The sequence below is a fragment of the Anarhichas minor genome, unplaced genomic scaffold, assembly GCF_050575085.1.
Source record: "Anarhichas minor isolate MPS153535 unplaced genomic scaffold, ASM5057508v1 ptg000017l, whole genome shotgun sequence".
NCBI classification, from domain to species: Eukaryota; Metazoa; Chordata; class Actinopteri; order Perciformes; family Anarhichadidae; genus Anarhichas; species Anarhichas minor.
Genome location: NW_027466463.1, coordinates 12,015,165 through 12,027,961, shown reverse-complemented (window position 1 = coordinate 12,027,961; position 12,797 = coordinate 12,015,165). Strand labels below are relative to the sequence as shown.

At 38.2% G+C, this 12,797-nt stretch overlaps 1 protein-coding gene across 1 annotated transcript; it reads left to right on the top strand.

The window, feature by feature from the left end:
- Positions 1–5,821: 5,821 nt before the first annotated feature.
- Positions 5,822–9,688, top strand: LOC142951282 (chymotrypsin-like protease CTRL-1). Its single transcript, XM_076092779.1, has 6 exons — positions 5,822–6,004; positions 6,694–6,708; positions 6,857–7,025; positions 8,317–8,585; positions 9,071–9,219; positions 9,347–9,688. The coding sequence occupies exons 1-6, from the start codon at positions 5,950–5,952 to the stop codon at positions 9,686–9,688; spliced, it is 999 nt and encodes a 332-aa protein (XP_075948894.1). The 5' UTR covers positions 5,822–5,949.
- Positions 9,689–12,797: the final 3,109 nt, after the last annotated feature.

Here is a 12,797-nt window from a genome sequence, read left to right as displayed (position 1 = left end):
TCAGTCCTGGAGAAACAGCTCGTTGTCCAAAAGATGGAACCAGGCAGCAGCAGAGATACAATCCTCCTCGGAACGCACACTAAACAGCTCTTCAGTCTGGCCCTAACATTAATGAGGTAAACCGCACCGTGTCCCAGATCAACGTCCATCCTGACTACAACACCACTTTGTTCAACAACGACATTGCCCTTATGAAGCTCCAAAGCCCCGTCATATTCCCCGACTACATCAGACCCGTCTGTCTGGCAAGTAACTCCAGCCAGTTTCACACCTCCACCCCCTGCTGGGCCACTGGTTGGGGCACCCTTGGACTGTGATGGTGAGTATTGGCATGCTAACATGATAACCCAAGATAGTAACTCTGCTAAACATCAACATGTTAGCATGGACATTGTGAGCATGTTAGCATACTGCTCAAAGCACTGCTGTGCTTGGTGCAGCCTTACAGAGCCGCTAGCATGCTTCAGACTCGTAGTCTTGTTTCCTGACAGTTAATCCTCTATTCACACAGCTCTTTTTCAAACACTTTTCGACAAGTCAGCCCCAGGGTTCAGTGTGACACGAACAAATTAATGATCACGATGCAAGAACTATTGCATTGTCAGAAGACTTCTTGACTCTTGTTGGGACTCAAAACACACAAAAAACACTGATAAAGAAGTTACATGATGAGAAAAAGACCACGACCAAAAATAAAGAATTCAAAGAAATTAAAACATGTGCAAAAGAAAGAAAGTGTGTCTTCTGACTTTATACTCTTCTTCCCACAGAGCCATTAATTAATAAATATATACATACATACATACATACATACATATACACACACACACACACACACACAAAATCACTTTGTTGTCATTTAAAAAGCCTTTCACTTTTCCAAACAAGAAAATGGACGAGATAAAATAGATACATTCCTTTATTTAAGACGCTGTGTTGCGCTACTTTGTCAATAAAGTCAAAAAAATACATGTACGGCATCACTGCTCGTGAATCAAAGCAATTTACATTAAATGTGCATATGCATCAAGAGACGGCACATGGTGTGCCCAAGGTACATACCGCTGAACAACAGAAGTATACCATCGGCCACTTTTCGATCTCGGCACTACTGGTCTGAGGTTATCCTCATGAGTTCAGTTAAGCCGGTCATTAAAGATTTTATGATGTTATTTGTTTTCTTCTCAACATGCAGTACATTGTGAGTTTTGTGATGTAATACAAATGTCCCTTTACTATTTGTCTTGAGAACATGTATTAAACTGCAACAATTATGTATTGAATGTCTATTGTTATTCTTTTATTTGTTGCAAAAATATTGCGTTGTATTGCCCTTTGTAAATAAACGGTAACATTCTGGTATATACACCGTAAAATCCCCGTAAAACCCAGTTATTACATACCATAATCCAGTATACGGTAAGATACCGTAAAAGTAAATTACGGTAGCTTCACCGTTAAAAAACAGTAAATTACTGGTGTCCCCACTGCCAGTAAGTTACTGTTGTTTATTACCATTACTAATAATAATAATAATAATAATATTAGCAGACAAAAATGTAATATGTTTGAAATAGAAAATAGATAAAAAATGAACAACAATGATGGCAGTAATAATAAATAAATAAGTAGGTTTGCAACTAACAAACGTTTCGGTTAATGATTATTCTGCCAACTATTCTCTCGATCAATCATCAAATATTTTACTCTATGACAATTTCAGAGTCCATCCCATCCTCTCAATATCCAAGGCGAGATCCTCAGAAAAAGCAAGAAATCTCCACATACGAGAGGCCAAAAACAGCATCCTCTGACATTCCTGCGTACAAAATAACTTTCACGATCAATCAATCTTTAAAAAAGTTGGCGACTGTTTTTCTGTCGATCGACTAATCAACCAATTGTTACAGTTCTACAATAAGTAACAATAAAATACAACCCTATATCTACAACTTTGTATTCTTGTACATATTCATTTTCTGTTTTCAGATATGCTATTCTGGGACTTCATAAAATCATTTTCACATCATATTGTAACATATGTTCTACTCAACAATACGATTTTTTAAAACTCCTTATCTGAAAGAGATTCATCTGTCAGTTGTCTGTCACAAATGCTTCTCTAGTCGTATAAACAGAGCATGTCATTAGCCAACCACTAACTTTTTGTGAGGTTACGCCCTGTTCTGTTCTGTGTAGTGTGTGGGATACGTCATCTAAGGTAACAAACAGTTCTGACCTGCTCTATATTGGGAAGTTTCTACTGGGCCTACACTCCGCCTAACCCAGCCAAAGTGTTGAACCAAATATATAATGTAAGGGTTATTGTGCAAATTGTAGACATTTGTACTTACACTTTTACTTGAATAAATGAGAAATTCAAATCTGTTGTGAACAGCTAACTAATGGTCCAGAGATTTTAACTTATTCTTTTGAGAAAAAATGCTCATTCAAAAATTGAGCCAAAGCAAATACTGAAACGCTGTTTTTCATTATGAACATTAAACATACATCTGTACAAAACACTGACCTTTCCTAGTGCGCTCAGCAGCAAAACAGGGTTATGTTAGAACAAAATAACAGTCTGATCTTACATATTTTCTTATCATATATTGGACATGTAGCATAGCCTCAGTCTTTTTTAGTTTCCTTGGTTGGAGTGTGTGAGATCGACATCAGCTGATAGGAGGTAAACATGGCTGTTGCCTATCCCGTTGAAGCGTTCTATTCAGTGACTCATATAGATCTCAAACATAGAGTTTCAGTTATGTTGTTTCCCAGCCCAGCTCTCTTTACTGCCCAACTGTTCAGTTTTCAGATATTTAGTCTTCTGCTAATGGTTAGGCTAAAGTTAATTTAACAGCTAAAGGAAGATCTTACTGTGCATAAGATTTAGACATGGATGCTTAATTAAAGGAATTTTTATTTCATTTTTATAATATTCTTAGATTTACTCCACCTGGTCATAACCAGGCTCTTTTAACTCACTGTGGGTTTGACTTCCTCCTATTTCAGCGTAGCAGAGTGGCTCTAGAGAACAAAGAATTTGCTTTGAGCACATGAAAATCATCAGACAAATAACTTTGCATCATTATGCATAGTCAAATTGGGAAAGTTTCTGTCTCAGTTTCTCCTGCACTGTAATGTAGCCCTGCTGCGCTATTAATAATAAACTACCTGCAGCCAGGACTCCCTACTCATCTGGTAACCCAGTCTGTGTTTGGTGGAAAAGTGTCACTGATGGGCAGTCTTTTCACACGGATGGTCTTTGTCTGATAAAAATGAATAACTGACCTACAAATGGAGAAGTTAGGACTGCAACTAACAACTATTTTCATGATTAATCCATTTCTTCTTTTCCAAACTAATCAATTAATCACTTAGTTTATACAGTAAAATTAATAGAAAAGACAGATTCTAATTTACCATTTACTTTTGACCCCCCAAAAAAGCCAAATATTTCATTAATGTAAACCACAGGTAAGCAAATGAGTCCTCACATTAGAGAAGCTGTAATTAGCACATATTTTCGGTATCTTCCGTTGATTACTTAAAGTGATTATTATTATTATTAACAGTTAGTTATATATTGTGTGGATTCAATTAATTGACTGATCGGTTCAGAAGGTGTTTTGAAGTTGCTCTCTGCCTTGTGGAATGAGTTTTGTGTGTGATGAGCAGATGGTGAGATACGGAACACCACAGACGTATAATTAAGATTCGGGGAGGTTAGACACAATCAGCTGACAGCCTCTCTGAGCCTGTGAAACCACCTGACACATTGATTTAGGAGTCCTTACAAAACCCCGAGCCTTTGATGATATGCCTTAGCTTATTGTTGTGTGGTAACCTATAATGCTTGTTGTTTCCATCCTCTTCTCCCTTTTATCGCTGTCTCTCTTCTCTTCTTGCTGCTCTGTCGTTTGGGCGGATGTTTGTCCAGGGTGCTGGATGAAGATTTCTAAAAGCAGCTCTTCTCTGAGCTCAATGGTTATGTGTATGTTGCTCCAAATAACATCCTTTCGCATGTTTTTTTATTTTTTCCCCCTCCATTGTCATCAACTCTGAGCATCCAACCATTGTCATCATCTCATTACTAGTTAGGGCAGTATACTTACAGTATTCTTCCCCTTACATTTTTTAGTTCCATATTTATTTTTTAACTACTTTGATTTTGAATTGTTACATGCTTCACCTAGCTTTTTCTTTTTTCAAATGTCAACCACAGTAATAATTGTTCCCCCATATGTCTGTATGTCCAATACACACAGATTTCCAACAATTAACACTTACAATAATTGTATGAAGTGTTTTGTTTCTACTTAAAACCTTTTTATTTCTTTCCCCAAATTAATCTTCAAAATATATTATTCAGGAGTAGGATGCGTATAGATTTGTGCAAGTGTGTTTTAATAATTGGACTTGGGTGTTTTTGCCATTAATAATATGATAAATTGAACTTATAGCTGCACTAATCAACATTTTCTAACAGTGGGTCACAATTGTGTAATATGAAAGAGGTTGCTTGTAGTGACGGACTCAGAATCATCACCCACGTCTGCAGGAAGGAACTTGTAACATATAGATCCTTTTTTACAAAAATGCTCAGATCAGAACAAAACTAACTGCAGTTACAAAAATGCAAACTACACAGAATAAACAGGTGTGGGTGTGGTGGTGTGGTTTTATGCACCACACGCAGACATCAGTCAAATGTGGGATGTGACGACATGTGCAGTCTTGTGTATGATTCAGGTCAGATAAAATATAAGCACCACCTGTTCTATTTGACATTTGCACTATGGCAGGCTTGTAAAATGTCCTCACTCAATGGCAACATTTCTCATATGTGATATGAACATCATCTCTGTTTGAAAAAAATGTACCCCTGCCAACATTTCCCAGCACTTATTAGGGCCCGAGCACCGACGTAGTCGGAGCGGAGGACCTATTGTTATTCTAATGTTTATTATTATTATTATTATACCACTTTCATCGCAAAAACATTTCATGTTTACTTCTCCTGATCTTTACCTCCCTATAACAAGGTCCATAGGAGCATCTCAATAAATAAACATGTTATATTATATAAGTGTCATTTACTGCTTTTTTTCGTATGGAATAAATGTTAAATATTTAACTGCAAAGTAGTAATGCGTGTTTGATACTTTAATTTTTTTGCATTAAATCATACTGGGATGTTTGCTGAAATTGATAGGATGGCCCAACCTAGAACATTTTCCACCAGCTGCCACTGCTGCTGACGGAGTAAGACCTTTCACTATTTTCCTGTAAATCCTGAAATCCGTTGCAAGTGGGTTGTGAAAATAAGTTTCAGGTAGTACAGTCACCATTCCGAGAGCTAGCTAGTAGCTAGCGGTACCGTGAGCTTTGTTACAGTGAAAGCCAGCTAACTCCGTATCCTATGAAATCCACATTAACTTATGTAAGTTAGTCGGGTAACCAAAACTACAAGCTACTCTTTGGCTAACTATGTTATTGAAAAAGAGATAAATGAACCATTAACTTTGAGGCCATCAACTTTCAATGCTTCCTGTTCCATGCTAAATGTAGTATGTGGATAGACCGTAACGAGTTGCTTTGATGATTCAGATTATAAATAACAAAATGCCATCATCAAATGAACTATGATGCAGCTTTACCCAGCAGTATATAAATTAGTTACGTTAGTAAAGTCATACAGTAATAGATTCATTGGTACCCAGATAGAAAGATCTAGAGATAGAGACACATTAAGTTATGCTTTGAGGCATTACTTGTGGGCTGTCATAGATGGAGTCGATAGTCTAAATTAAAAAAAACAAAAAAAACAGGTTTGGGCATGGGAGTGCTCACCGTATATAAACACTGCAGTGTTTATGAACTATGATGCTCAATCAGAGGAGATCTCTGCGCTGACTGAAGGCAAAAGGTTTGTGACAGCACAGTATGGCAGCCTGGACTGTGGGGATCCTCCTGATATGTGCCGTCCTCGCTGGACAAGGTGAGCTTTACACTGATTTACCAGTTTATTATGCATTTCAAACCAATATATCATCTCTTTTAAAGCTCATGTTTAGTTATTTTGAACAGTGTTAGAGAGGTTTTGACTTTATGGTCATTTTTTAAAATGTAAATGTGCTGGATTGAACTGTCCTGAAATGTCTGGTTCTTTTACAGACTGTTAAAAACACCTTTAAATATGACCTGAATATGAACTTCATAAAGACTAGGGCTGGACATGAATATTCGACTAGTCAGTTATTCATTCGTTGTGTATGTATTCGGTTTCAATTTGGGTATTCGGATATTATTTTTTATCACTCAGCATTACAAACACGCATAAAAACACACCAAACCTTTTGTGAAATGTGTCTTATTCAATAACAAATAAAAATACAAACAATTCTGTAGAATGTTAGAATTCTTAAAAGTGAATGCCTTCAATAAAACTGAAAGACAAGTGTTGCAGCGCTACGCCGGCAATCTCAGCTGAGAACAGAGAAATGTCTTGCTGAGCCCTCAATGCAGTATCTCATGTCAGAGCGTAACATTAACCCGTGTCAGGCTCGGGCCGAAAGGGCTGAGCTGAAGCCTCCGGAGGTTGCATTGTAGCTGAAACTGTAGTGCCACCTAGTGTCTGTAGTTACTCATATCTGCTTCATTACTAATACTCATCTCTCTTTCCTACAGGGTCAAAGGCTCAGGGTAAGCACAGTCATATTTCATTTACTCCAGAGTTGCACTGTGACAACGTTGAACACAGCTACAAATGAAGAACATTTTAAGCGTCCCTCATGAACCAGCCTCACTTTATTGTATTTGTACTGACACACAGTTGTCTATGCTCTGTCAGATTGTGGACTGGCACGTCTGAACACAAGGATAGTGGGTGGTGAGGATGCTACTGCTGGATCATGGCCCTGGCAGGTCAGCATGCACCTCACTTTCGTTAACTTTCACATCTGCGGGGGGACCCTGATCAGTGACCAGTGGGTATTCACAGCAGCCCACTGCGTCGTAAGGTAAGAAAAACTCATCGCATCTGCATCTGTTGACTAATGTATTTGTTTTATTTTCAGACATCTGAAAAGCTTTCGAGCTTTGATAAAGTGGAGCATCCGTTCATTTTATAGACATTTGGCTTTGGTCATTATTTTCAAAAGCTATCGAAACTATTTCTAAGAATATTAACAGTTGTATTAAACTAATGAGCGGTAAAACTCCTATATTTAATCTGTCTAGAGGCATTAAACAGGAATGTCCCACCTCTCTGTGCGTCTTCCTGTTAGTGGCTAAGCTTGTTGCAGTCCATATTACATCGAGTGTTGTGAAAGATCTTCTATTGGTAGAAAATCAATCATTACTCAGCTGGCAGATGCAACTCAACTATTCTTGCAAAACCAAAACCAAATCTCTGTCTGTTACATTTCAATCATGTTATACAAAATAAATCAAAGAAAATTAAACTAATGGCTCCCAAGGAATCTCGTTAGGGGAAAGAGGAATAATTCTCATGACTGACATATGCAGCTTGGGCTCTGCAACTTGATTTCAAACTACTGAAAGAGATCGACCAAATGCTCTTCAATTTCACATGGAAAATATCTCCTGAGGAAAACAATTCTCATGAATTCTTACAAAAGAAAGGTATGCTTTATATTTGGAGTTTTCAATAATATATTTGAAATAAATTGGCTTAAGCATTTTTTCATAAACCCTACCTAGACTTGGAATATTATACCTCTCCATATAATATCGAAGCTGGGTGGCTTAAACTTTTGGTACGACCTCACATTCGAATATTGCACAACATGAAGCCACCTCAGCTCAGCGTATAACCTTATTATGTCATTAAACAAAAAAAACAAAAAAACACTGACACAGAAGACAGCTGTTTGTTAAGAGTTTAACTAAAATGTTTGTTGCCCCTAATGTATCATTTTAATTGAAAAAAATCTGTATGAAGCTTAGGATGCTATTCACTGGCCGATGCACATGTTCAACGCCACATTAAACGGCGATGCTGTTATAAACGTCACACTTCTTTCGCTCTGACTCAGGCCCCGTTTTCTTTTTTTAAAGAAAATTGTGCACAGTCCACATATAAATGCATAAATATCTCTACGTCCACCGGATTAAAGTGGAGGCTCCGTCTTTTATTCACCCGTTGCAATGGTGATTCCTGGTCTCAAAGACTGATCAGCTGTTCGAATGTTCAGATGTACTGATACACCTGCTGTCTAGTTCTGATAAAACTTGTTGCAACCTGTTAGTCTTAATGATTAGTATTCATTAATTTATTCTTTTATCCAGAAGCTCACCTAGTGCATTGATTCTCTACTTTGGAAGAGAGACTCAGTCTGGCCCGAACATTAATGAGGTAAACCGCACCGTGTCCCAGATCATCGTCCATCCTGACTACAACACCCCCTTGCTCAACAACGACATTGCCCTTATGAAGCTCCAACGCCCCGTCATATTCACCGACTACATCAGACCCGTCTGTCTGGCAAGTAGCTCCAGCCAGTTTCACACCTCCACCCCCTGCTGGGCCACTGGTTGGGGCAGACTTGGAAGGGATGGCGAGTATTGGCATGCTAACATGATAACCCAAGATAGTAACTCTGCTAAACATCAAACATCAACATGTTAGCATGGACATTGTGAGCATGTTAGCATACTGCTCAAAGCACTGCTGTGCCTGGTGCAGCCTTACAGAGCCGCCAGCATGCTTCAGACTCGTAGTCTTGTTTCCTGACAGTTAATCCTCTATTCACACAGCTCTTTTTCAAAAACACTCTCGGTAAGACGGCACCAGGGTTCAGTGTGACACAAACTAATTAATGATGATGATGCAAGAACTATTGCATTGTCAGAAGACTTCTTGACTCTTGTTGGGCTCGTCTCAGAACATACTCAGAAACAAAAACAATAACAAAACAAAACCTCAGCGATCAACAAAAGTTATTTGATGAGAAAACCAGCAAAAAACAAAAATCGCCTTAAAACTGTGTGAAAAGACCGGAAATAAACACCATCTTCTGACTTTATACTCTTCCTCCCACAGAGCTCTTACCAGCCTTTCAATCACTGCAGGAGGTTCAGATTCCCATCATTGGAGAAAAGCAGTGCAGTTGCAACTACCGCCCAGTAGCAGATGCAAAAATCACTGACGAAATGATTTGTGCGGGAGAAGAGAACAAAGGAGCATGCCAGGTTAAAATAATAATCCACTGTTGTATGATTTTTAATTATCTGGTCTTTAATAATTTAGCACCAGAGAATTTAGGGTTCCGGTACCCATCCCCAGTATCAACTAACTGTATCGTCCCTTCTTTTTCAGGGGGACTCTGGTGGACCTTTGCAATGCAAACAAGCCTCACAGTGGATCCAGGGCGGCATTACCAGTTTTGGAGTACCTTGTGCCCGGGCCGGTTTCCCTGAAGTCTATGCACAAGTATCTCAGTTCCAGACTTGGATCTTGGATCAAGTGGCGGGGGCAAAAGTTAGCTTTGTGACATTCAGCTCCAGTGGCACTGACGAAGACAACAGCTTTATGTGCCGTGACACAGCAGCTCCAACAACTTCCACATCAGCTTCCACATCAGCCTCATCTGTTGGAACTGAGCTTACATTTCTTGTCATCTTAGTGGCAGTGTTCCTGCAGAACATTGTAACACGATAGCACAGTTTAACGCAAAAAACATCTAGATTTCTTCCTGTGTCGAGTTGTTTGTCTTTTAATCATTTTACAAAGATTATACTACTTTCTGAAATCATCTCTCATTTTCATAGATAATTATATAAAACCATTCACCCTTCATATTAAAACAAATCATAAAACATGGTCTGTTTTTCTCCATCAGTCACAATGGGATGAATTTAAAAGACTAAAAATGAGATCTAAAACTATAGAAAATGAATGGATTTAGTCTGAATTGGTACTATTTCTGGGAATAGTTTGAAGATATTCTATACTGATTTTGATGCCTTGAGTTTTATTCAGATTCCACAACACAATTTTTAAAAAGTACTTTGTGTGAATGATAACCTCATAGCCTTATCCAGCACCTCTGCATTTGTGTAACTTGACGCGCGTAGTCACGTGACTGTCACAAATAGTTCACTGATAAAAAGCACTATTTACATGTCTAGGGATTAAACAAAATAGGCCAATTCGTTTTGAGATGCTTTATAAACAGGAAGTCTTAAAAATCTTCATTTGAGTAAATATTTTGCGAGGCAAATTAAATTGTTCATGCTCGGAGCTTGTGCGCCGTCTGCGGAGGCTTGCGCTATACGGCGCACAAGCGCGAGTATAAACAAAGCTTAAAATGTGACAGGAGCAAAACACTGCTTGGGGTTCAGAGGGAAATATTTATCAGTTACTTCGCGAAGTCATTTCTCGACATCCACATGCCACAATATTTAAAGGTAGTTGCTGACAAGCAATATAACATTTAAAAAGGAGTCCGGCGCAGTGCTAACAAAAATAGGACTATATGGCGACTCCTTCTCTGCACTGTGTTCAGACAGCCTCCCGCTGCAAATTCAGACCGTGCCAAAGCCACTAATGCTTTAGACTGGATATCACTATTATATGCGACCACACTCCAACGTGGACAAATAACAGAAATAAGACTAATTTCAATTAACAAATATTAACCTTTGAAATAATAAACAAAAGTAGGCCTACCGCTATTATTTCCACATGCAACTTAAAACCTCTCAAGGTTCTTTGGATAAATCTCTATTTGTCATCCTCTTTACCACCATTTCCCACATAAAAAAACCCAGCTGAAATATTTAACTCTAAACCGGACAGTCGGCCAACACATGCAAACTAAATTGAGCTTAATGTTTGCTTCGGGTGGGTCAACATAATCATTTTCCTTAATTAACATAGCAAAAACAAAGAAAGTCCAACTCACAGTTCAGCGTCAGTCCTGGAGAAACAGCTCGTTGTGCGAAAGATGGAACCAGGCAGCAGCAGAGATCAAATCCTCCTCGGAACGCACACTAAACAGCTGTTTCCAGAGAAATGCAACCAATACATCAATTAATCAGTTAGCCGCCGACAGCTGAGCAGTTAGCATCTTTACTCCCGCTAGCTGCTATTGTTAAGCAATGTAGTTACTCACAGAATTCTGGCTCATGCAAACACACACACACAAACAGCTAATCAACCGAGATTAAAAAGAGAAAAGTGCGAGTTGTTGTCTAAATTAACTGCTACTGTTTCCCTTCGCTCTGTCTGACAGAGAGGTCTGCCTGCGGACTCCTTCCTTCTCTTGCGTCTCTCCCTCTTCCTGACCAATTAGTACAGGTGACACGAACTAATATCTTAATTAAGTAACCAATCAAACGCAATAGTAGAAACTAAATTCACAATCTGTGTTTTTGTAGTTTGTTGGCCCCAACTTTTTATTTTAAAATATACCCAACTATTTACATCCTCCCTTGTTTATGTCAATCTTAATCTCCAGGGCACCATTTATTTATATCTTTATTTAACTAAATTACTTTCCGTTTTAATTCCCTTACTGATTTATTTTCATCCAACTTTATTATTAACTTATTTGTTTAAATCATAGACTGTATATAAGAAGTGGACCTAGTCATGATGTCACTCGTTGGGTTGTGGACTCCCGTTTTGAAGCATCGAGTTCAGCATTTTGGCCGTTGCCATCTTGTTTTTTTGCAACCAGTGAACGGAAATGACACATTTGGACTGCGGAGGTGTGACGTATAGAGACACCGTATACGACTACCAGAGCCTTATACGGTGATCCCGAAATGTAGGCTATAAAAAATAGACATATTACATATCTGTCGATTCTTTATTTTAAAATGTTGCTGATCTTGACCTACAGTATCAGCTATAACCACAATGTGTAAAAATATGATATCAAATATTAAAAATAAAAATCTCTAAAGGAAACTCCCCCTGCTTGCTTTTAACTGACTAACACACATGTGAAACTTTGCCTGTGAAAATAAACAGGTTTTCCAGTCTACTTGCGTAAATCCTTTCATCAGATTTTGCGGGAAATCAAACCTGTTGACAAGCGTTAAGAACAATAATTATAGAAATATAGAATCTTATCATTTTTCAGTTTGGAAAAAAACTTTAATGAGTATTATGATTTTAAAGTTTAAAAATAATTGACAAATTATCATATTTTACTTGCTAATGGTGGGCAACCTAACAGAAAAACTTGCATCAACACATTTTGGATAACCGCTATCACTACAGTTTTCATGGTAGTTGTAATGCTGTTTTATTTTTAACATATTCATTAGAAAAGAGTACCAATTTATTATCGCTGGTTTTATAAGTTTTTCTCTGTCACAGTCATATTATCAGTAGTTATTCGTCTCATCACCCAGATCAGAGGACTCAGTGTATTTTACACACAAGCTGCATTCATGGTCCAAAAAACTTGTTTTGTTTTGTTTATTGTTGCTTCATATTGAGAAGTAGGCTACATTTATTAGAGTAAGGGTCCAATGTCATAAAGAAAGTCCCGTTAGTTGTCTGTATCTGTGGTGCTGCACTGACTGCTGTGATTGATGCTCATTGCTGCTCTCCTCCAAGTGGAGGCGCTGTAGGAAACACAACTGGTTTCTGAACGTTTTCATGGGAACTAGAATATAAAGAAGCTGCGGCGGAGCTGTTGTAACATACAAAGATATTTTTTGTTGTCTCAGCTGTTTGTTGAACAGTAGAAAGAGTGTAAAAAGACTGGGTCCCGCTGTGTTACTCAGGCTGCACTACAGCGTCTATTCACAGG

Excerpts from the sequence above, each read along its gene's own strand:
- LOC142951282 (XM_076092779.1), top strand. The coding sequence starts at position 5,950 with ATGGCAGCCTGGACTGTGGGGATCCTCCTGATATGTGCCGTCCTCGCT. Across the intron at positions 7,026-8,316 it reads GCAGCCCACTGCGTCGTAAG|AAGCTCACCTAGTGCATTGA; the intron begins GTAAGAAAAACT and ends TCTTTTATCCAG. Across the intron at positions 8,586-9,070 it reads GGGCAGACTTGGAAGGGATG|AGCTCTTACCAGCCTTTCAA; the intron begins GCGAGTATTGGC and ends TTCCTCCCACAG.